The 22,297-nt window shown below is 62.9% G+C and overlaps 1 protein-coding gene across 1 annotated transcript in view; it reads right to left on the bottom strand.

The window, feature by feature from the left end:
• Window positions 1–2,437: 2,437 nt before the first annotated feature.
• The window catches only part of LOC130143539 (sarcoplasmic/endoplasmic reticulum calcium ATPase 1-like), a gene marked incomplete at both ends in the record, with an annotated part of 27,822 nt that continues 7,962 nt past the window's right edge, over window positions 2,438–22,297 (bottom strand). The window contains 13 exon segments of the mRNA XM_056326231.1: window positions 2,438–2,572; window positions 4,252–4,320; window positions 4,322–4,373; window positions 7,661–7,733; window positions 7,736–7,790; window positions 9,431–9,454; window positions 9,456–9,494; window positions 9,496–9,518; window positions 11,912–12,114; window positions 14,017–14,237; window positions 14,919–15,254; window positions 16,641–16,859; window positions 20,398–20,523. Of these exon segments, the coding sequence (XP_056182206.1) occupies window positions 2,438–2,572; window positions 4,252–4,320; window positions 4,322–4,373; window positions 7,661–7,733; window positions 7,736–7,790; window positions 9,431–9,454; window positions 9,456–9,494; window positions 9,496–9,518; window positions 11,912–12,114; window positions 14,017–14,237; window positions 14,919–15,254; window positions 16,641–16,859; window positions 20,398–20,523 (1,575 nt within the window).

Genomic DNA, 22,297 nt, shown 5'->3' with positions numbered 1-22,297 from the left:
AGATGGTGGGGACAATGGGGACACGGTGGGGACCAGGAGGTGGGGGTGGGGACAACGGGGACATGGGGACATGGTGGTGGGGACGTGGAGATGGTGGGGACCAGGAGATGGGGGTGGGGACAATGGGGACACAGTGGTGGGGACGTGGAGATGGGGGTGACCAGGAGATGGTGGGGGAGATGGTGGTGGGGACAATGGGGACACAGTGGTGGGGACGTGGAGATGGGGGTGACCAGGAGATGGTGGGGAGATGGTGGTGGGGACAATGGGGACACGGTGGTGGGGACGTGGAGATGGTGGGGACCAGGAGATGGTGGGGAGATGGTGGTGGGGACAATGGGGACACAGTGGTGGGGACCTGGAGATGGTGGGGAGATGGTGGTGGGGACAATGGGGGACACCGTGGTGGGGACGTGGAGATGGGGGTGACCAGGAGATGGTGGGGAGATGGTGGTGGGGACAATGGGGACACGGTGGTGGGGACGTGGAGATGGTGGGGACCAGGAGATGGTGGGGAGATGGTGGTGGGGACAATGGGGACACGGTGGTGGGGACGTGGAGATGGTGGGGACCAGGAGATGGTGGGGAGATGGTGGTGGGGACAATGGGGACACGGTGGTGGGGACGTGGAGATGGTGGGGACGTGGAGATGGGGGTGACCAGGAGATGGTGGGGACATGGAGATGGTGGGGAGATGGTGGTGGGGGACAACGGGGACAATGGGGACATGGTGGTGGGGACGTGGAGATGGGGGTGGGGACGTGGAGATGGGGGTGACCAGGAGATGGTGGGGACCAGGAGATGGTGGGGACGTGGAGATGGGGGTGACCAGGAGATGGTGGGGACAATGGGGACACGGTGGGGACCAGGAGGTGGGGGTGGGGACAACGGGGACATGGGGACATGGTGGTGGGGACGTGGAGATGGTGGGGACCAGGAGATGGGGGTGGGGACAATGGGGACACAGTGGTGGGGACGTGGAGATGGGGGTGACCAGGAGATGGTGGGGAGATGGTGGTGGGGACAATGGGGACACAGTGGTGGGGACGTGGAGATGGGGGTGACCAGGAGATGGTGGGGAGATGGTGGTGGGGACAATGGGGACACGGTGGTGGGGACGTGGAGATGGTGGGGACCAGGAGATGGTGGGGAGATGGTGGTGGGGACAATGGGGACACAGTGGTGGGGACCTGGAGATGGTGGGGAGATGGTGGTGGGGGACAATGGGGACACCGTGGTGGGGACGTGGAGATGGGGGTGACCAGGAGATGGTGGGGAGATGGTGGTGGGACAATGGGGACACGGTGGTGGGGACGTGGAGATGGTGGGGACCAGGAGATGGTGGGGAGATGGTGGTGGGGACAATGGGGACACGGTGGTGGGGACGTGGAGATGGTGGGGACCAGGAGATGGTGGGGAGATGGTGGTGGGGGACAATGGGGACACAGTGGTGGGGGACCTGGAGATGGTGGGGAGATGGTGGTGGGGACAATGGGGACACCGTGGTGGGGACGTGGAGATGGGGGTGACCAGGAGATGGTGGGGAGATGGTGGTGGGGACAATGGGGACACGGTGGTGGGGACGTGGAGATGGTGGGGACCAGGAGATGGTGGGGAGATGGTGGTGGGGACAATGGGGACACGGTGGTGGGGGACGTGGAGATGGTGGGGACCAGGAGATGGTGGGGCGATGGTGGTGGGGACAATGGGGACACGGTGGTGGGGACGTGGAGATGGTGGGGACCAGGAGATGGTGGTGGGGACAATGGGGACACAGTGGTGGGGACGTGGAGATGGTGGGGACGTGGAGATGGGGGTGACCAGGAGATGGTGGGGAGATGGTGGTGGGGACAATGGGGACACGGTGGTGGGGACGTGGAGATGGTGGGGACCAGGAGATGGTGGGGCGATAGTGGTGGGGACAATGGGGACACGGTGGTGGGGGACGTGGAGATGGTGGGGACCAGGAGATGGTGGTGGGGACAATGGGGACACGGTGGTGGGGACGTGGAGATGGTGGGGACCAGGAGATGGTGGGGAGATGGTGGTGGGGACAATGGGGACACGGTGGTGGGGACGTGGAGATGGTGGGGACGTGGAGATGGGGGTGACCAGGAGATGGTGGGGAGATGGTGGTGGGGACAATGGGGACACGGTGGTGGGGACGTGGAGATGGTGGGGACCAGGAGATGGTGGGGCGATGGTGGTGGGGACAATGGGGGACACGGTGGTGGGGACGTGGAGATGGTGGGGACCAGGAGATGGTGGTGGGGACGTGGAGATGGTGGGGACCAGGAGATGGTGGGGCCACGGGGGCGGGGACATGGAGACGGCGGTGGGACCATGGAGCTGGCTGGTGGTGGCCCGGGGAGGTGGGGGGAGGGGCAGGTGGCCCCGGGGGTGGGGGTGGGGGTGGGGGTGGGGGTGGGGGAGGGGCGGGGGGTGTCTCCTCACCCTCCAGGTAGTTCCTGGCGACGAACTTGAGCGCCTCGTCCATGAGGATGACGGGGCCCGAGATCTTCAGCACCATCAGCCAGTGGGGCAGGTCCAGCGGCGTCAGCTTGAAGATCATCTGGGGGGGGGGGGGGGGGGAGGGGCAGCGGCTCAGGGCGGGGGGAGGGGGCACCCAGCCCCCGCGGCCACCCAGCCCACGGTGGGGGCTACCAACCCCCGTGTGGTCACCACCCAACAGGGATGGCCACCAACCCCATGGACACCACCCCCATGGCCACCAACCCCATGGTGATGGCCACCACACCCATGGACATCAACCCAATGGTGATGGCCACCACACCCATGGACATCAACCCCATGGCCACCGACCCCATGGTGATGGCCACCAACCCAAGGGGATGGCCACCAACCCCATGGACATCAACCCCATGGCCACCAACCCAACGGGGATGGCCACCAACCCCATGGGACATCAACCCCATGGCCACCAACCCCGTGGTGATGGCCACCACACCCATGGACATCAACCCCATGGCCACCAACCCAACAGGGATGGCCACCAACCCCACAGACATCAAGCCCATGGCCACCAACCCAACGGGGATGGCCACCAACCCCATGGACATCAACCCCATGGCCACCAACCCAAGGGGATGGCCACCACACCCATGGACATCAACCCCATGGCCACCGACCCAATGGTGATGGCCACCAACCCAAGGGGATGGCCACCAACCCCATGGACACCACCCCCATGGCCACCAACCCAACGGGGATGGCCACCAACCCACAGACATCAAGCCCATGGCCACCAACCCAACGGGGATGGCCACCAACCCCACGGACATCAACCCCATGGCCACCAACCCAAGGGGGATGGCCACCAACCCCATGGACATCAACCCCATGGCCACCAACCCAACGGGGATGGCCACCAACCCCATGGACATCAACCCCATGGCCACCAACCCAACGGGGATGGCCACCAACCCCATGGACATCAACCCCATGGCCACCAACCAACGCTGATGGCCACCAACCCCCATGGCCACCAACCCCATGGCCACCACCCCCATGGCCACCAACCCAACGCTGATGGCCACCAACCCAACGCTGATGGCCACCAACCCCCATGGCCACCACCCCCATGGCCACCACCCCCATGGCCACCAACCCAACGCTGATGGCCACCAACCCAATGGCCACCAACCCCCATGGCCACCACCCCCACAGCCACCAACCCCATGGCCACCAACCCAACGCTGATGGCCACCAACCCAACGCTGATGGCCACCAACCCCATGGGCCACCAACCCCATGGCCACCAACCCCCATGGCCACCAACCCCCATGGACATCAATCAACCCCATGGCCACCAACCCAACGGTGATGGCCACCAACCCAACGCTGATGGCCACCAACCCCATGGCCACCAACCCCCATGGCCACCAACCCCCATGGACATCAATCAACCCCATGGCCACCAACCCCCATGGCCACCATCCCCAAGGCCACCAACCCAATGGTGATGGCCACCAACCCAACGCTGATGGCCACCAACCCCATGGCCACCAACCCCCATGGCCACCAACCCCCATGGCCATCAATCAACCCCATGGCCACCATCCCCAAGGCCACCAACCCAACGGTGATGGCCACCAACCCAACGCTGATGGCCACCAACCCCCACGGCCACCACCTTGATGGCCACCATCCTCCCCGTCCCCAACGCCACGTCCCCCCTCCCCCCCCCCCGTGGCCACCAACCCCCGGTGGCCCCCGCCCCTCCCCCCTTACGGGCAGCGGGTCGACGTAGAGGATGACGAAGTGGAGGGACATGGAGAGGCAGATGGACCCCACCAGCCAAGATGTTGACCCACGGTGGCATCCGCACCAGCGACTGGTTCTCCGAGAGGCTGCGGAGAGGGGGGAGGGGACACGTGGGGATGGAGGGACACCACGAAGGGGGAGGGGTGGGGAGGGGGAGGGGGGGGTGGGGGGGTGGGGGGGGAGGGGTTTTGGAGGTCTTGATGGGGATGGTGGGTGTCTTCATGGGGATGGGGGTGGGGGTGGGGATAATGGTGGTCCTGGTGGTGGTCATGGTGGTCTTGGTGGTTGTGATGGTGATAGTGGTGATAATGGTGGTCATGGTGGTGGCAATGGTGGTCATGGTGGTGGTAATGGTGGTCTTGGTGGTCATGGTGGTGGTAATGGGTGGTCTTGGTGGTCATGGTGGTGGTGGTGGTGGTTTTGGTGGTGATAATGGTGGTCTTGGTGGTCGTGATGGTGATAATGGTGGTCTTGGTGGTGGTGGTGGTGATAACGGTGGTCTTGGTGGTGATAATGGTGGTCATGGTGGTCATGATGGCGATAATGGTGATAATGGTGGTCCTGGTGGTCATGATGGTGGTGGTGGTGGTCTCGGTGGTCATGATGGTGATGATGGTGGTCATGGTGGTCATGATGGTGATAATGGTGATAATGGTGGTCATGATGGTGATGATGGTGGTCTCGGTGGTCATGATGGTGATGATGGTGGTCATGGTGGTCATGATGGTGATAATGGTGGTCTTGGTGGTCATGATGGTGGTGGTGGTGGTTTTGGTGGTGATAATGGTGATAATGGTGGTCTTGGTGGTGATAACGGTGGTCTTGGTGGTCATGATGGTGATTATGGTGGTCTTGGTGGTCTTGGTGGTGATAACGGTGGTCTTGGTGGTCATGATGGTGATTATGGTGGTCTTGGTGGTGATAATGGTGGTCTTGGTGGTCATGATGGTGGTGGTGGTGGTTTTGGTGGTGATAATGGTGATAACGGTGGTCCTGGTGGTGATAATGGTGGTGGTCTTGGTGGTCGTGATGGTGAGAATGGTGCTAATGGTGGTCTTGGTGGTCTTGGTGGTGGTGGTGGTGATGGTAATGGTGGTCCTGATGGTGGTAATGGTGATGGTGGTGGTCTTGGTGGTCGTGATGGTTGTGGTTTTGGTGGTGATAATGGTCTTGGTGGTGCCAACGGTGGTCTTGGTGGTGCTAATGGTGGTCTTGGTGGTGGTGGTGGTCTTGGTGGTGGTGGTGGTCTTGGTGGTGGTGGTGGTCTTGGTGGTGGTGATGGTGGTGGTGGTGGTGGTTTTGGAGGTGATAATGGTGGTCTTGGTGGGGATGGTGGTGGTCTGGGTGGTGACAATGGTGGTCCTGATGGTGCTAATGGTGGTGGTGGTGGTCTTGGTGGTGCTAATGGTGGTCTTGGTGGTCTTGGCGGTGCTAACGATGGTCTTGGTGGTGCTAATGGTGGTCTTGGTGGTCTTGGTGGTGCTTTTGATGGCGATGATGGTGACAACGGTGGTCTTGGTGGTGGTGGTGGTGCTCTTGATGGTCTTGAAGGTGATGGTGATGGTTTTAATGGTGATGGTGGTGGTGGTGATGGTGATGGTGGTGGTCTTGGTGGTCTTGATGGTCTTGAAGGTGATGATGATGGGCTTGATGGTGCTGGTGGGGGTCTTGGTGGTGGTGGTGAAGGTGAAGACGATGGCGGTGGTGACGGTGGAGATGATGACGGTGGTGGTGGTTGGTGGTGGTGATGATGGCAGTGTTGGTGAAGGTGATGGTGAAGGTGAAGGTGGTGGTGTTGTTGTTGGTGGTGGTGATGATGATGGTGGTGGTGATGAAGGTGGTGACGGTGGTGGTGAAGGTGATGGTTGTGGTGGTGGTGATGTTGCTGGTGATGATGGTGGTGACGGTGGTGGTGATGAAGGTGACAGGTGGTGGTGATGATGATGGTGATGAAGGTGGTGAGTGTTGATGGTGATGAAGATCAAGGTGGTGATGGTGATGATGGCGATGAAGGTGAAGGTGATGGTGGTGTTGACGGTGGTGATGAAGGTGGTGATGGTGTTGATGGTGATGAAGATCAAGGTGGTGGTGATGGTGATGATGATGGTGGTGGTGATGATGATGGTGGTGGTGATGAAGGTGGTGATGGTGGTGGTGGTGTTGATGATGACGGTGATGGTGAAGGTGGTGTTGATGGTGATGAAGGTGAAGGTGAAGGTGACAAAGGTGAAGGTGAAGGTGAAGGTGACGAAGGTGAAGGTGAAGGTGATGAAGGTGAAGGTGATGGTGATGAAGGTGAAGGTGATGGTGATGAAGGTGAAGGTGATGGTGATGATGAAGGTGGTGATGAAGGTGGTGATGAAGGTGAAGGTGATGAAGGTGGTGACGAAGGTGATGAAGGTGGTGGTGAAGGTGGTGGTGAACGTGGTGGTGAACGTGGTGAAGGTGAAGGTGGTGGTGATGGTGATGAAGGTGAAGGTGGTGGTGATGGTGATGAAGGTGAAGGTGATGAAGGTGGTGGTGATGGTGATGAAGGTGATGGTGATGAAGGTGGTGGTGAAGGTGGTCATGAAGGTGATGAAGGTGGTGATGAAGGTGAAGGTGATGAAGGTGGTGATGAAGGTGATGAAGGTGAAGGTGAAGGTGACGAAGGTGGTGGTGAAGGTGGTGGTGAAGGTGGTGGTGAAGGTGGTGGTGAAGGTGATGAAGGTGATGAAGGAGAAGGTGAAGGTGATGGTGATGAAGGAGAAGGTGAAGGTGATGGTGATGAAGGTGAAGGTGATGAAGGTGGTGGTGAAGGTGATGAAGGTGGTGATGAAGGTGATGAAGGAGAAGGTGAAGGTGATGGTGATGAAGGTGACGGTGGTGAAGGTGATGAAGGTGGTGGTGAAGGTGGTGGTGAAGGTGATGAATGGTGGTGGTGAAGGTGATGAAGGAGAAGGTGGTGGTGATGGTGAATGAAGGTGAAGGTGGTGAAGGTGATGAGGTGGTGGTGAAGGTGGTGGTGAAGGTGATGAAGGAGAAGGTGAAGGTGATGGTGATGAAGGTGAAGGTGGTGAAGGTGATGAAGGAGAAGGTGAAGGTGATGAAGGAGAAGGTGAAGGTGATGGTGATGAAGGTGAAGGTGGTGAAGGTGATGAAGGTGGTGATGAAGGTGGTGGTGAAGGTGATGAAGGTGGTGATGGTGATGAAGGAGAAGGTGAAGGTGAAGGTGATGAAGGTGAAGGTGAAGGTGAAGGTGATGAAGGTGAAGGTGGTGAAGGTGATGAAGGTGGTGGTGAAGGTGATGAAGGAGAAGGTGGTGGTGATGGTGATGAAGGTGAAGGTGGTGAAGGTGGTGAAGGTGGTGGTGAAGGTGCCGGTGGCCCGTACCCTGTTGAGCGCGTTGCACATCTCGATGGTGACGAGGACGGAGAGCGCCATGGTCATGGGCACCGGCGACTCGAAGATTCGCAGTCCAGCCCCTCGAACTCCACGTTGTGCTCCGTGCACTGCATGAAGTGCGTCTGCGGGGGGAGGGGCGTCACCGCGGCCACCAGGGCCACCAGGGCCACCAGGGCCACCAGGGCCACCACCCCCACCAGGGCCACCAGGGCCACCAGGGCCACCACCCCCACCAGGGCCACCAGGGCCACCACCCCCACCAGGGCCACCAGGGCCACCAGGGCCACCAGGGCCACCAAGGCCACCAGGGCCACCACCCCCACCAGGGCCACCAGGGCCACCAGGGCCACCAGGGCCACCAGGGGCCACCAGGGCCACCACCCCCACCAGGGCAACCAGGGCCACCACCCCCACTAGGGCCACCAGGGCCACCAGGGTCACCACCCCCACCAGGGCAAACCACCCCCACCAGGGCAACCAGGGCCACCAGGGCCACCACCCCCACCAGGGCCACCAGGGCCACCAAGGCCACCAGGGCCACCACCCCCACCAGGGCAACCAGGGCAACCAGGGCCACCAGGGCCACCAAGGCCACCAAGGCCACCAGGGCCACCACCCCCACCAGGGCCACCACCCCCACTAGGGCCACCACCCCCACTAGGGCCACCAGGGTCACCACCCCCACCAGGGCCACCAAGGCCACCAGAGCCACCAGGGCCACCAGGGGATGGTGAGGTCACCACAGGGACCTTGGGGCCACCACAGGGACCTTCATGGGGACCTTGAGGCCACCAGAAGGACCTTGGGGATGTGGTGGGGATGGCAGGGGCCACCAGGAAGACCCCAGGGTCACCACAGGGACCTTCATGGGGACCTTGGGGCCACCACGGGTACTGTGGGGCCACCTGAGGACCTTGGGGCCACCAAGGGGGACCTTGGGGCCACCACAGGGACCTTCATGGGGACCTTGGGGCCACCAGGAGGACCTTGGGGCCACCACGGGGACTGTGGGGCCACCTGAGGACCTTGGGGGCCACCATGATGGACCTTGGGGCCACCACAGGGACCTTCATGGGGACCTTGGGGCAACCAGGAGGACCTTGGGGCCACCACGGGACTGTGGGGACACCTGAGGACCTTGGGGCCACCAGGAGGGACCTTGGGGCCACCACAGGGACCTTCATGGGGACCTTGGGGCCACCAGGAGGACCTTGGGGCCACCACAGGGACCTTCATGGGGACCTTGGGGCCACCAGGAGGACCTTGGGGCCACCACGGGGACCTGTGGGGACACCTGAGGACCTTGGGGCCACCAAGGGGGACCTTGGGGCCACCACAGGGGACCTTCATGGGGACCTTGGGGCCACCAGGAGGACCTTGGGGCCACCACGGGGACTGTGGGGACACCTGAGGACCTTGGGGCCACCATGAGGGACCTTGGGGCCACCACAGGGGCCTTCATGGGGACCTTGGGGCCACCAGGAGGACCTTGGGGCCACCACGGGGACTGTGGGGACACCTGAGGACCTTGGGGCCACCAAGGGGGACCTTGGGGCCACCACAGGGACCTTCATGGGGACCTTGGGGCCACCAGGAGGACCTTGGGGCCACCACAGGGACCTTCATGGGGACCTTGGGGCCACCAGGAGGACCTTGGGGCCACCACGGGGACTGTGGGGACACCTGAGGACCTTGGGGCCACCAGGAGGACCTTGGGGCCACCCAGGGGACGCGGTGGCCACCACGGTGGCCCAGGACTCACCAGCTGGTGGTAGCTGACCCGGGGGACCGTCCTCGGCGTAGAGGAACCACCAGGCGGCCGCGCCCCACCGTGGCGGCGCCCACGTAGCCTGGGGACAGAGCGGGGGGTCAGCGGGGGAGGGGACACCACCGGGGGCCACCACGAGGCCTAGAAGGTGCCACCACCCCCAGGGGGTCTCCACGGAACCAGAGTTATGGATGTCTAGAAGGTGCCCCCACCCCGGGGGTCTATGAGGAACCACCATGGAGGCCTAGAAGGTGCCACCACGGGGTCTACCAGGTGCCACCACGGGGTCTAGAAGGTGCCACCACCCCAGGGGTCTCCGCGGAACCAGAGTTATGGATGTCTAGAAGGTTCCACCACCCCGGGGGTCTATGAGGAACCACCATGGAGGCCCAGAAGGTGCCACCACGGGGTCTACCAGGTGCCACCACGGGGTCTAGAAGGTGCCACCACCCCAGGGGCCTACACGGAACCAGAGTTATGGATGTCTAGAAGGTGCCCCCACCCCGGGGGTCTATGAGGAACCACCATGGAGGCCCAGAAGGTGCCACCACGGGGTCTAGAAGGTGCCACCACCCCAGGGGCCTACACGGAACCAGAGTTATGGATGTCTAGAAGGTTCCACCACCCCGGGGGTCTATGAGGAACCACCATGGAGGCCCAGAAGGTGCCACCACGGGGTCTTGAAGGTGCCACCACGGGGTCTAAAAGGTGCCACCACCCCAGGGGCCTACGCGGAACCAGAGTTATGGATGTCTAGAAGGTTCCACCACCCCGGGGGTCTATGAGGAACCACCATGGAGGCCTAGAAGGTGCCACCACGGGGTCTAGAAGGTGCCACCACCCCAGGGGCCTACACGGAACCAGAGTTATGGATGTCTAGAAGGTTCCACCACCCCGGGGGTCTATGAGGAACCACCATGGAGGCCCAGAAGGTGCCACCACGGGGTCTTGAAGGTGCCACCACGGGGTCTAAAAGGTGCCACCACCCCAGGGGCCTACGCGGAACCAGAGTTATGGATGTCTAGAAGGTTCCACCACCCCGGGGGTCTATGAGGAACCACCATGGAGGCCTAGAAGGTGCCACCACGGGGTCTAGAAGGTTCCACCACCCCGGGGGTCTAGATGGAACCACCATGGAGGCCTAGAAGGTGCCACCACGGGGTCTTGAAGGTGCCACCACGGGGTCTAGAAGGTGCCACCACCCGAGGGGCCTACACGGAACCAGAGTTATGGATGTCTAGAAGGTTCCACCCACCCCGGGGGTCTACATGGAACCACCATGGAGGCCTAGAAGGTGCCACCACGGGGTCTAGAAGGTGCCACCACGGGGTCTAGAAGGTGCCACCACCCCAGGGGCCTACGCGGAACCAGAGTTATGGATGTCTAGAAGGTTCCACCACCCCGGGGGTCTAGATGGAACCACCATGGAGGCCTAGAAGGTGCCACCACGGGGTCTTGAAGGTGCCACCACGGGGTCTAGAAGGTGCCACCCACCCCAGGGGTCTCCACGGAACCAGAGTTATGGATGTCTAGAAGGTGCCCCCACCCCGGGGGTCTATGAGGAACCACCATGGAGGCCTAGAAGGTGCCACCACGGGGTCTTGAAGGTGCCACCACGGGGTCTAGAAGGTGCCACCACCCCAGGGGTCTCCACGGAACCAGAGTTATGGATGTCTAGAAGGTGCCCCCACCCCGGGGGTCTATGAGGAACCACCATGGAGGCCCAGAAGGTGCCACCACGGGGTCTTGAAGGTGCCACCACGGGGTCTAGAAGGTGCCACCACCCGAGCGGGCCTACACGGAACCAGAGTTATGGATGTCTAGAAGGTGCCCCCACCCCGGGGGTCTACATGGAACCACCATGGAGGCCCAGAAGGTGCCACCACGGGGTCTTGAAGGTGCCACCACGGGGTCTAGAAGGTGCCACCACCCCAGGGGCCTACACGGAACCAGAGTTATGGATGTCTAGAAGGTTCCACCACCCCGGGGGTCTATGAGGAACCACCATGGAGGCCCAGAAGGTGCCACCACGGGGTCTTGAAGGTGCCACCACGGGGTCTAGAAGGTGCCACCAACCCGAGCGGCCTACACGGAACCAGAGTTATGGATGTCTAGAAGGTGCCCCCACCCCGGGGGTCTACATGGAACCACCATGGAGGCCCAGAAGGTGCCACCACGGGGTCTTGAAGGTGCCACCACGGGGTCTAGAAGGTGCCACCACCCCAGGGGCCTACACGGAACCAGAGTTATGGATGTCTAGAAGGTTCCACCACCCCGGGGGTCTATGAGGAACCACCATGGAGGCCTAGAAGGTGCCACCACGGGGTCTTGAAGGTGCCACCACGGGGTCTAGAAGGTGCCACCACCCCAGGGGTCTCCACGGAACCAGAGTTATGGATGTCTAGAAGGTGCCCCCACCCCGGGGGTCCACCCCCACCCGCCCGGGGGTTGCCGGTGGGGGGAGGGGCGCCTCACCGCCGATGGCCAGGTAGCGGAAGAAGAGCCACCCGCTGATGAGGGGTTCCTTGGGGCTTCGGGGGGGTTTGTCCATGATGTCCAGGTCGGGGGGGTTGAAGCCCAGGGCGGTGGCCGGGAGCCCGTCGGTCACCAGGTTGACCCAGAGCAGCTGGACCGGGATCAGCGCCTCCGGCAGCCCCAGCGCCGCCGTCAGGAAGATACTGGGGAGGGGGGAGGGGCGGCGGGGGGGGTCAGGGGGGGGGAGGGGTGGGGGGGAGGGGGCTGGGGGGAACGGGGGAACTGGGAGGGACTGGGATGGGGCTGGGAGGGAGCTGGGGGAAACCGGTGGGGGCTGGGAGGTCCTGGAAGGAAGCTGGTGAGATGGTGGGACTGGGACCGACTGGGATGGGCTGGTGGGACTGGGATGGACTGGGATGGGCTGGAGGGGACTGGGATGGACTGGGATGGGCTGGAGGGGACTGGGATGGGCTGGGATGGGCTGGAGGAACTGGTGGAGGACATGAGGAACCGGTGGGGGGATGGGATGGAGCTGGAGAAACTGGTGGGACTGGGGTGGACTGGAGGGGACTGGGATGGACTGGGGATGGGCTGGAGGAACTGGTGGAGGACATGAGGAACCGGTGGGGGATGGGATGGAGCTGGGGAAACTGGTGGGACTGGGAGGTCCTGGAAGGAAGCTGGTGAGATGGTGGGACTGGGACTGACTGGGATGGGCTGGAGGGGACTGGGACTGACTGGGATGGACTGGAGGGGACTGGGATGGACTGGAGGGGACTGGGAAAGCTGGGTTGGACTGGAGGAACTGGTGGAGGAGGAACCGGTGGGGGACAGGATGGAGCTGGAGAAACTGGTGGGACTGGGACTAACTGGGATGCACTGGGATGGACTGGAGGGGACTGGAAGGGACTGGAGGAACCGGTGGGGGTTGGGATGGAGCTGAGGAAACTGGTGGGACTGGGAGGTCTTAGGAGGAAGCTGGTGAGATGGTGGGACTGGGACTGACTGGGATGGGCTGGAGGGGACTGGGATGGGCTGGAGGGGACTGGGATGGACTGGGATGGGCTGGAGGGGATTGGGATGGACTGGGATGGGCTGGAGGAACTGGTGGAGGACATGAGGAACCAGTGGGGGATGGGATGGAGCTGGGGAAACTGGTGGGACTGGGAGGTCCTGGAAGGAAGCTGGTGAGATGGTGGGACTGGGACTGACTGGGATGGGCTGGAGGGGACTGGGACTGACTGGGATGGGCTGGAGGGGACTGGGACTGACTGGGATGGACTGGAGGGGACTGGGATGGACTGGAGGGGACTGGGAAAGCTGGGTTGGACTGGAGGAACTGGTGGAGGACATGAGGAACCGGTGGGGGACGGGATGGAGCTGGAGAAACTGGTGGGACTGGGACTAACTGGGATGCACTGGGATGGACTGGAGGGGACTGGAAGGGACTGGAGGAACTGGTGGGGGTTGGGATGGAGCTGAGGAAACTGGTGGGACTGGGAGGTCTTAGGAGGAAGCTGGTGAGATGGTGGGACTGGGACCAACTGGGATGGACTGGGATGGACTGGAGGGGACTGGGAAAGCTGGGTTGGACTGGAGGAACTGGTGGAGGACATGAGGAACCAGTGGGGGATGGGATGGAGCTGGGGAAACTGGTGGGACTGGGAGGTCCTGGAAGGAAGCTGGTGAGATGGTGGGACTGGGACCGACTGGGATGGGCTGGAGGGGACTGGGATGGGCTGGAAGGGACTGGAGGAACCGGTGGGGGATGGGATGGAGCTGGGGAAACTGGTGGGACTGGGAGGTCCTGGAAGGAAGCTGGTGAGATGGTGGGACTGGGACTGACTGGGATGGGCTGGAGGGGACTGGGACTGACTGGGATGGACTGGAGGGGACTGGGATGGACTGGAGGGGACTGGGATGGACTGGAGGGGACTGGGAAAGCTGGGTTGGACTGGAGGAACTGGTGGAGGACATGAGGAACCGGTGGGGGACGGGATGGAGCTGGAGAAACTGGTGGGACTGGGAGTTCCTAGAAGGAAGCTGGTGAGATGGTGGGCACTGGGACCAACTGGGCCAAACTGGGCTGAACTGGGCGGCCTCACCAGACCACCTCGCCGACGTTGGAGGAGATGAGGTAGCGGATGAACTGCTTCATGTTGTTGTAGATGGCGCGCCCCTCCTCCACCGCCGCCACGATGGTGGAGAAGTTGTCGTCGGCCAGGACCATCTCGGAGGCCGTCTTGGCCACCGCCGTCCCCGAGCCCATGGCGATGCCGATCTCCGCCTTCTTCAGCGCCGGCGCGTCGTTCACCCCGTCACCCGTCTGGGGGGGGAGGGGAAGAGGGTCGTGGGTGGTCTGAAGGTCATGGGTGGTGCCCAAGGGGGTGGTGGTCCCCCAAAACCCACGTCAGATGGATGGTGGACCTCCAAAACCACGTCAAGAGTCTTGGTAGGCCCCCAAAACTACGTCAGATAGATGGTGGATCCCCAAAACCACGTCAAGAGTCTTGGTGGGCCCCCAAAACCCACATCAAGAGTCTTGGTGGACCCCCAAAACTATGTCAGACCGATGGTGGATCCCCAAAACTATGTCAGACCGATGGTGGATCCCCAAAACTATGTCAAGAGTCTTGGTGGACCCCCAAAACTACGTCAGATCGACGGTGGACCCCCAAAACCATGTCAAAAGTCTTGGTTGGCCCCCAAAACCCACACCAAGAGTCTTGGTGGACCCCCAAAATGACGTCAGATCGATGGTGGGCCCCCAAAACCACGTCAAGAGCCTTGGTGGACCCCCAAAACGACGTCAAGAGCCTTGGTGGGCCCCCAAAACCACGTCAAGAGTCTTGGTGGGCCCCCAAAACGACGTCAGATCGATGGTGGGCCCCCAAAACCACGTCAAGAGCCTTGGTGGGCCCCCCAAACTATGTCAGATGGATGGTGGGCCCCCAAACCCACGTCAGATGTCTCTTGCCCCCCCCGCCCCCGCCCCCCAGCCCCTCACCATGGCGGTGATCTCGTCGAAGGACTGGAGGAACTCGACGATCTTGGACTTGTGGGTGGGCTCGACGCGGGCGAAGCAGCAGGCGCGGCGGCAGGCCTCCCGCTGCTCGGCGGGGGGGAGGTCATCGAACTCGCGGCCGGTGTAGGCCCGTCCCGTCACCTCCTCGTCCTCGCTGAAGATGCCGATGCGGCGGCAGATGGCGATGGCCGTCCCCTTGTTGTCCCCCGTGATCATGATCACCCGGATCCCGGCGTCGCGGCACAGGCGGATGGAGCCCATCACCTCCTTCCGCGGCGGGTCCAGCATCCCCACGCAGCCCACGAAGGTCAGGTCCACCTAGGGGTGGGGTGGGGTGGGACGGGGATGGGACACGGGCACCCAAAAAGAACGACTTGTAACCCCTGAGGGCATCAAAAAGCCACCCGAGAAGGTTCTAGAAGGATCTTGGGTCTAAGAACCCCATGGAGATGCCACCAGGAACACTTGGGTGGCCAAGGAACCTACGGAGAAGATGTTCCATGGCCATAGAAGACCAAGAACCCCACGGAGATGCCACCAGGCACACTTGGGTGGCCAAGGAACCTAGAGAGTGGACATTCCATGGCCATAGAAGACCAAGAACCCCATGGAGATGCCAACAGGAACACTTGGGTGGCCAAGGAACCTAGAGAGTGGACATTCCATGGCCATAGAAGACCAAGAACCCCACGGAGATGCCACCAGGCACCCTCAGGTGACCAAGGAACCTATGGAGAGGACATTCCATGGCCATAGAAGACCAAGAACCCCATGGAGATGCCACCAGGCACACTTGGGCGGCCAAGGAACGTAGGGAGAGGACATTCCATGGCCATAGAAGACCAAGAACCCCACGGAGATGCCACCAGGCACCCTTAGGTGACCAAGGAACGTAGGGAGAGGACATTCCATGGCCATAGAAGACCAAGAACCCCACGGAGATGCCACCAGGCACCCTCAGGTGACCAAGGAACCTATGGAGAGGACGTTCCATGGCCATAGAAGACCAAGAACCCCATGGAGATGCCACCAGGCACCCTCAGGTGACCAAGGAACCTATGGAGAGGACGTTCCATGGCCATAGAAGACCAAGAACCCCATGGAGATGCCACCAGGCACCCTCAGGTGACCAAGGAACCTATGGAGAGGACGTTCCATGGACTAGATGGCCCCAAGAACCCCACGGAGATGCCACCAGGCACACTTGGGCGGCCAAGGAACCTATGGAGAGGACATTCCATGGCCATAGAAGACCAAGAACCCCACGGAGATGCCACCAGGAACACTTGGGTGGCCAAGGAACCTAGAGAGTGGACATTCCATGGCCATAGAAGACCAAGAACCCCATGGAGATGCCACCAGGCACCCTCAGGTGACCAAGGAACCTATGGAGAGGACGTTCCATGGACTAGATGGCCCCAAGAACCCCACGGAGATGCCACCAGGCACACTTGGGCGGCCAAGGAACCTATGGAGAGGACATTCCATGGCCATAGAAGACCAAGAACCCCACGGAGATGCCACCAGGAACACTTGGGTGGCCAAGGAACCTAGAGAGCGGACATTCCATGGCCATAGAAGACCAAGAACCCCATGGAGATGCCACCAGGCACCCTCTAGGTGACCAAGGAACCTACGGTGAGACCCCAGGGAGGTCCTATGGGTGCCCATCCCCCCCCCCCCCCTTCCCTTCCCGCGAGTCACCTCGTACTCGGCGAACTTGGTGGAGTCCTCCAGGACCATGTCCTCCTTCTTGGGGGGGGTGTCGCGGGTGGCCAGGGCCAGGCAGCGCAGCGTGTCCCGCCCCGTCCCCCACTCCTTGATGACCCCCAAGATCTTGTCCTTGATGGTCGGGGTCAAGGGGACCCTCGCGGTGCCCACCCGGACGTAGTTGCAGCGGTCGATGACCCCCTCGGGGGCGCCCTGGGGGTGGGGGAGGGGAGAGGGGGAGGTCATGGGGGGGTGGGGTGGGGTGGTGGGACCGGGGGTGGGGGATGGGTGGTGGGACGTGGGGATGGGGTGGTGGGACACGAGGATGGGGTTGGGGGACCAGGGGTGGGGTTGGGGGTGGGGGATGGGTGGTGGGACCTGGTTGGGGTTGGGGGATGGGTGGTGGGACATGGAGATGGGGTGGTGGGACCTGGTTGGGGGTGGGGGATGGGTGGTGGGACGTGGGGATGGGGTGGTGGGACCTGGTTGGGGGTGGGGGATGGGTGGTGGGACATGGAGATGGGGTGGTGGGACCAGGGGTGGGGTTGGGGGATGGGTGGTGGGACGTGGGGATGGGACATGGGGTGGTGGGATGGGGTTGGGGTTGGGGGATGGGTGGTGGGACATGGAGATGGGGTGGTGGGACCTGGTTGGGGGTGGGGGATGGGTGGTGGGACATGGAGATGGGGTGGTGGGACCTGGTTGGGGGTGGGGGATGGGTGGTGGGACATGGAGATGGGGTGGTGGGACCAGGGGTGGGGTTGGGGGATGGGTGGTGGGACGTGGGGATGGGACATGGGGTGGTGGGATGGGGTTGGGGTTGGGGGATGGGTGGTGGGACATGGAGATGGGGTGGTGGGACCAGGGGTGGGGGTGGGGGATGGGTGGTGGGACGTGGAGATGGGGTGGTGGGACCAGGGGTGGGGTTGGGGGATGGGTGGTGGGACATGGAGATGGGTGATGGGTGGTGGGACTTGGTTGGGGGTGGGGGATGGGTGGTGGGACATGGAGATGGGGTGGTGGGACCAGGTTGGGGGTGGGGGATGGGTGGTGGGACGTGGAGATGGGTGATGGGTGGTGGGATGGGGTTGGGGGTGGGGGATGGGTGGTGGGACGTGGAGATGGGGTGGTGGGACCTGGTTGGGGGTGGGGGATGGGTGGTGGGACATGGAGATGGGGTGGTGGGACCTGGTTGGGGGTGGGGGATGGGTGGTGGGACATGGAGATGGGGTGGTGGGACCTGGTTGGGGGTGGGGGATGGGTGGTGGGACATGGAGATGGGGTGGTGGGACCAGGGGTGGGGTTGGGGGATGGGTGGTGGGACGTGGGGATGGGACATGGGGTGGTGGGATGGGGTTGGGGTTGGGGGATGGGTGGTGGGACATGGAGATGGGTGATGGGTGGTGGGACCTGGTTGGGGGTGGGGGATGGGTGGTGGGACATGGAGATGGGGTGGTGGGACCAGGGGTGGGGGTGGGGGATGGGTGGTGGGACGTGGAGATGGGGTGGTGGGACCAGGGGTGGGGTTGGGGGATGGGTGGTGGGACGTGGGGATGGGACATGGGGTGGTGGGATGGGGTTGGGGTTGGGGGATGGGTGGTGGGACATGGAGATGGGGTGGTGGGACCTGGTTGGGGGTGGGGGGATGGGTGGTGGGACATGGAGATGGGGTGGTGGGACCAGGGGTGGGGTTGGGGGGATGGGTGGTGGGACGTGGGGATGGGACATGGGGTGGTGGGATGGGGTTGGGGTTGGGGGGATGGGTGGTGGGACATGGAGATGGGGTGGTGGGACCTGGCTGGGGTGGGGGATGGGTGGTGGGACGTGGAGATGGGGTGGTGGGACCAGGGGTGGGGTTGGGGGATGGGTGGTGGGATGTGGAGATGGGTGATGGGTGGTGGGATGGGGTTGGGGGTGGGGGGATGGGTGGTGGGACATGGAGATGGGGTGGTGGGACCTGGTTGGGGGTGGGGGATGGGTGGTGGGACATGGAGACGGGTGATGGGACCTGGTTGGGGGTGGGGGATGGGTGGTGGGACATGGAGATGGGTGATGGGTGGTGGGACCTGGTTGGGGGTGGGGGATGGGTGGTGGGACCTGGTTGGGGGTGGGGGATGGGTGGTGGGACATGGAGATGGGGTGGTGGGACCTGGCTGGGGGTGGGGGATGGGTGGTGGGACGTGGAGATGGGGTGGTGGGACCAGGGGTGGGGTTGGGGGATGGGTGGTGGGACGTGGGGATGGGACATGGGGTGGTGGGATGGGGTTGGGGTTGGGGGATGGGTGGTGGGACATGGAGATGGGTGATGGGTGGTGGGACTTGGTTGGGGGTGGGGGATGGGTGGTGGGACATGGAGATGGGGTGGTGGGACCAGGTTGGGGGTGGGGGATGGGTGGTGGGACATGGAGATGGGGTGGTGGGACCAGGGGTGGGGTTGGGGGATGGGTGGTGGGACATGGAGATGGGACATGGGGTGGTGGGATGGGGTTGGGGTTGGGGGATGGGTGGTGGGACGTGGAGATGGGGTGGTGGGACCAGGTTGGGGGTGGGGGATGGGTGGTGGGACATGGAGATGGGACATGGGGTGGTGGGACCTGGTTGGGGGTGGGGGATGGGTGGTGGGACATGGAGATGGGACATGGGGTGGTGGGACCTGGTTGGGGGTGGGGGATGGGTGGTGGGACGTGGAGATGGGTGATGGGTGGTGGGACCAGGTTGGGGGTGGGGGATGGGTGGTGGGACATGGAGATGGGGTGGTGGGACCTGGTTGGGGGTGGGGGATGGGTGGTGGGACATGGAGATGGGGTGGTGGGGGATGGGTGGTGGGACGTGGAGATGGGTGATGGGTGGTGGGATGGGGTTGGGGTTGGGGGATGGGTGGTGGGACGTGGAGATGGGTGATGGGTGGTGGGATGGGGTTGGGGTTGGGGGATGGGTGGTGGGACGTGGAGATGGGTGATGGGTGGTGGGACCAGGGGGTGGGGTTGGGGGATGGGTGGTGGGACGTGGGGATGGGACATGGGGTGGTGGGATGGGGTTGGGGTTGGGGGATGGGTGGTGGGACATGGAGATGGGGTGGTGGGACCTGGTTGGGGGTGGGGGATGGGGTGGTGGGACGTGCAGATGGGTGATGGGTGGTGGAACCTGGTTGCGGGGTGGGGGATGGGTGGTGGGACGTGGAGATGGGTGATGGGTGGTGGGACGGGGTTGGGGGTGGGGGATGGGTGGTGGGACATGGAGATGGGGGTGGTGGGACCAGGGGTGGGGTTGGGGGGTGGGGGATGGGTGGTGGGACGTGGAGATGGGACATGGGGTGGTGGGATGGGGTTGGGGTTGGGGGATGGGGTGGTGGGACGTGGAGATGGGTGATGGGTGGTGGGACCTGGTTGGGGGTGGGGGATGGGTGGTGGGACATGGAGATGGGGTGGTGGGACCTGGTTGGGGGTGGGGGATGGGTGGTGGGACGTGGAGATGGGTGATGGGTGGTGGGACCTGGTTGGGGGTGGGGGATGGGTGGTGGGACATGGAGATGGGGTGGTGGGACCAGGGGTGGGGTTGGGGGTGGGGGATGGGTGGTGGGACGTGGAGATGGGGTGGTGGGATGGGGTTGGGGGTGGGGGATGGGTGGTGGGACACGAGGTTGGGGACACGGGCTGGTGGGACCTGGGGTTGAGGTGGTGGGACCTGGGTCCGTGGGGCGGGGGGAGGGGCCGGGGTGGGGGGAGGGGCCGGGGTGGGGGGAGGGGCGCACCTTGACGAACATCTTGTTGCCGACGGCGGCGCGCGAGGCCTTGGCGGGGCAGCAGAAGACCGACATGGACTTACGGTCGCGGGAGAACTCCAGGGTGAACTCCTTCCGCATCAGCTGCTTGATCACCTGGGGTCAGGGGTCACGGGGTCAGGGGTCACGGGGTCACCCCAAGGGCACAGGGGTCAGTGGGGACACGGGGGGGGGAGTGGGGTCAACGGGGGACGTGGAGGACATGGAGGTGACCTTGGGGACACCAGGGGCGTGGGGTCAACGGGGTCATCTTGGGGACATGGAGGTGACCTTGGGGTCAGCAAGGACATGGGGTCAACAGGGTCATGGGGTCATCTCGGGGTCATCTTGGGGTCATCAAGGTCAATGGGGACATGGAGGTGACCTTGGGGTCAGCAAGGACACGGGGTCAACAGGGTCATCTTGGGGACATGGAGGTGACCTTGGGGTCACCAAGGACACGGGGTCAATGGGGATATGGGGTCATCTTGGGGTCATCAAGGACATGGGGTCAATGGGGACATCTTGGGGACATGGAGGTGACCTTGGGGTCACCAAGGACATGGGGTCAATGGGGTCAACGGGGACATGGAGGGGACCTTGGGGTCACCAAGGACACGGGGTCAACGGGGTCATCTTGGGGACATGGAGGTGACCTTGGGGTCATCAAGGACATGGGGTCAATGGGGACATCTTGGGGACATGGAGGTGACCTTGGGGTCACCAAGGACACGGGGTCAACAGGGTCAACGGGGACATGGAGGTGACCTTGGGGTCAGCAAGGACATGGGGTCAATGGGGACATGGGGTCATCTTGGGGTCATCAAGGACATGGGGTCAACGGGGACATGGGGAGGAGCCTGGGGACACCAAGGACATGAGGTCAACAGGGACATGGAGGTGACCTTGGGGTCACCAAGGACATGGGGTCAACAGGGTCATCTTGGGGACATGGAGGTGACCTTGGGGTCAGCAAGGACATGGGGTCAATGGGGTCAATGGGGACATGGAGGTGACCTTGGGGTCATCAAGGACATGGGGTCAACAGGGTCAACGGGGACATGGAGGTGACCTTGGGGTCATCAAGGACACGGGGTCAATGGGGACATGGAGGTGACCTTGGGGACACCAAGGACATGGGGTCAACGGGGACATGGGGTCATCTTGGGGTCATCAAGGACATGGGGTCAACAGGGTCATCTTGGGGACATGGAGATGACCTTGGGGTCAGCAAGGACATGGGGTCAATGGGGATATGGGGTCATCTTGGGGTCATCAAGGACATGGGGTCAATGGGGTCATCTTGGGGACATGGAGGTGACCTTGGGGTCATCAAGGACATGGGGTCAACAGGGTCAACGGGGACATGGAGGTGACCTTGGGGTCACCAAGGACATGGGGTCAACAGGGTCATCTTGGGGACATGGAGGGGACCTTGGGGTCACCAAGGACACGGGGTCAACGGGGTCATCTTGGGGACATGGAGGTGACCTTGGGGTCATCAAGGACATGGGGTCAATGGGGACATCTTGGGGACATGGAGGTGACCTTGGGGTCACCAAGGACACGGGGTCAACAGGGTCAACGGGGACATGGAGGTGACCTTGGGGTCAGCAAGGACATGGGGTCAATGGGGACATGGGGTCATCTTGGGGTCATCAAGGACATGGGGTCAACGGGGACATGGGGAGGAGCCTGGGGACACCAAGGACATGAGGTCAACAGGGACATGGAGGTGACCTTGGGGTCACCAAGGACATGGGGTCAACGGGGTCATCTTGGGGACATGGAGGTGACGTTGGGGTCAGCAAGGACATGGGGTCAACGGGGACATGGGGTCATCTTGGGGTCATCAAGGACATGGGGTCAACGGGGACATGGAGGTGACCTT

This window comes from Falco biarmicus, unplaced genomic scaffold, assembly GCF_023638135.1.
Source record: "Falco biarmicus isolate bFalBia1 unplaced genomic scaffold, bFalBia1.pri scaffold_413, whole genome shotgun sequence".
Classification (NCBI taxonomy): Eukaryota; Metazoa; Chordata; class Aves; order Falconiformes; family Falconidae; genus Falco; species Falco biarmicus.
Note: the sequence above shows the minus strand (reverse complement) of the source record. Positions and strands in the feature narration are given on the sequence as shown.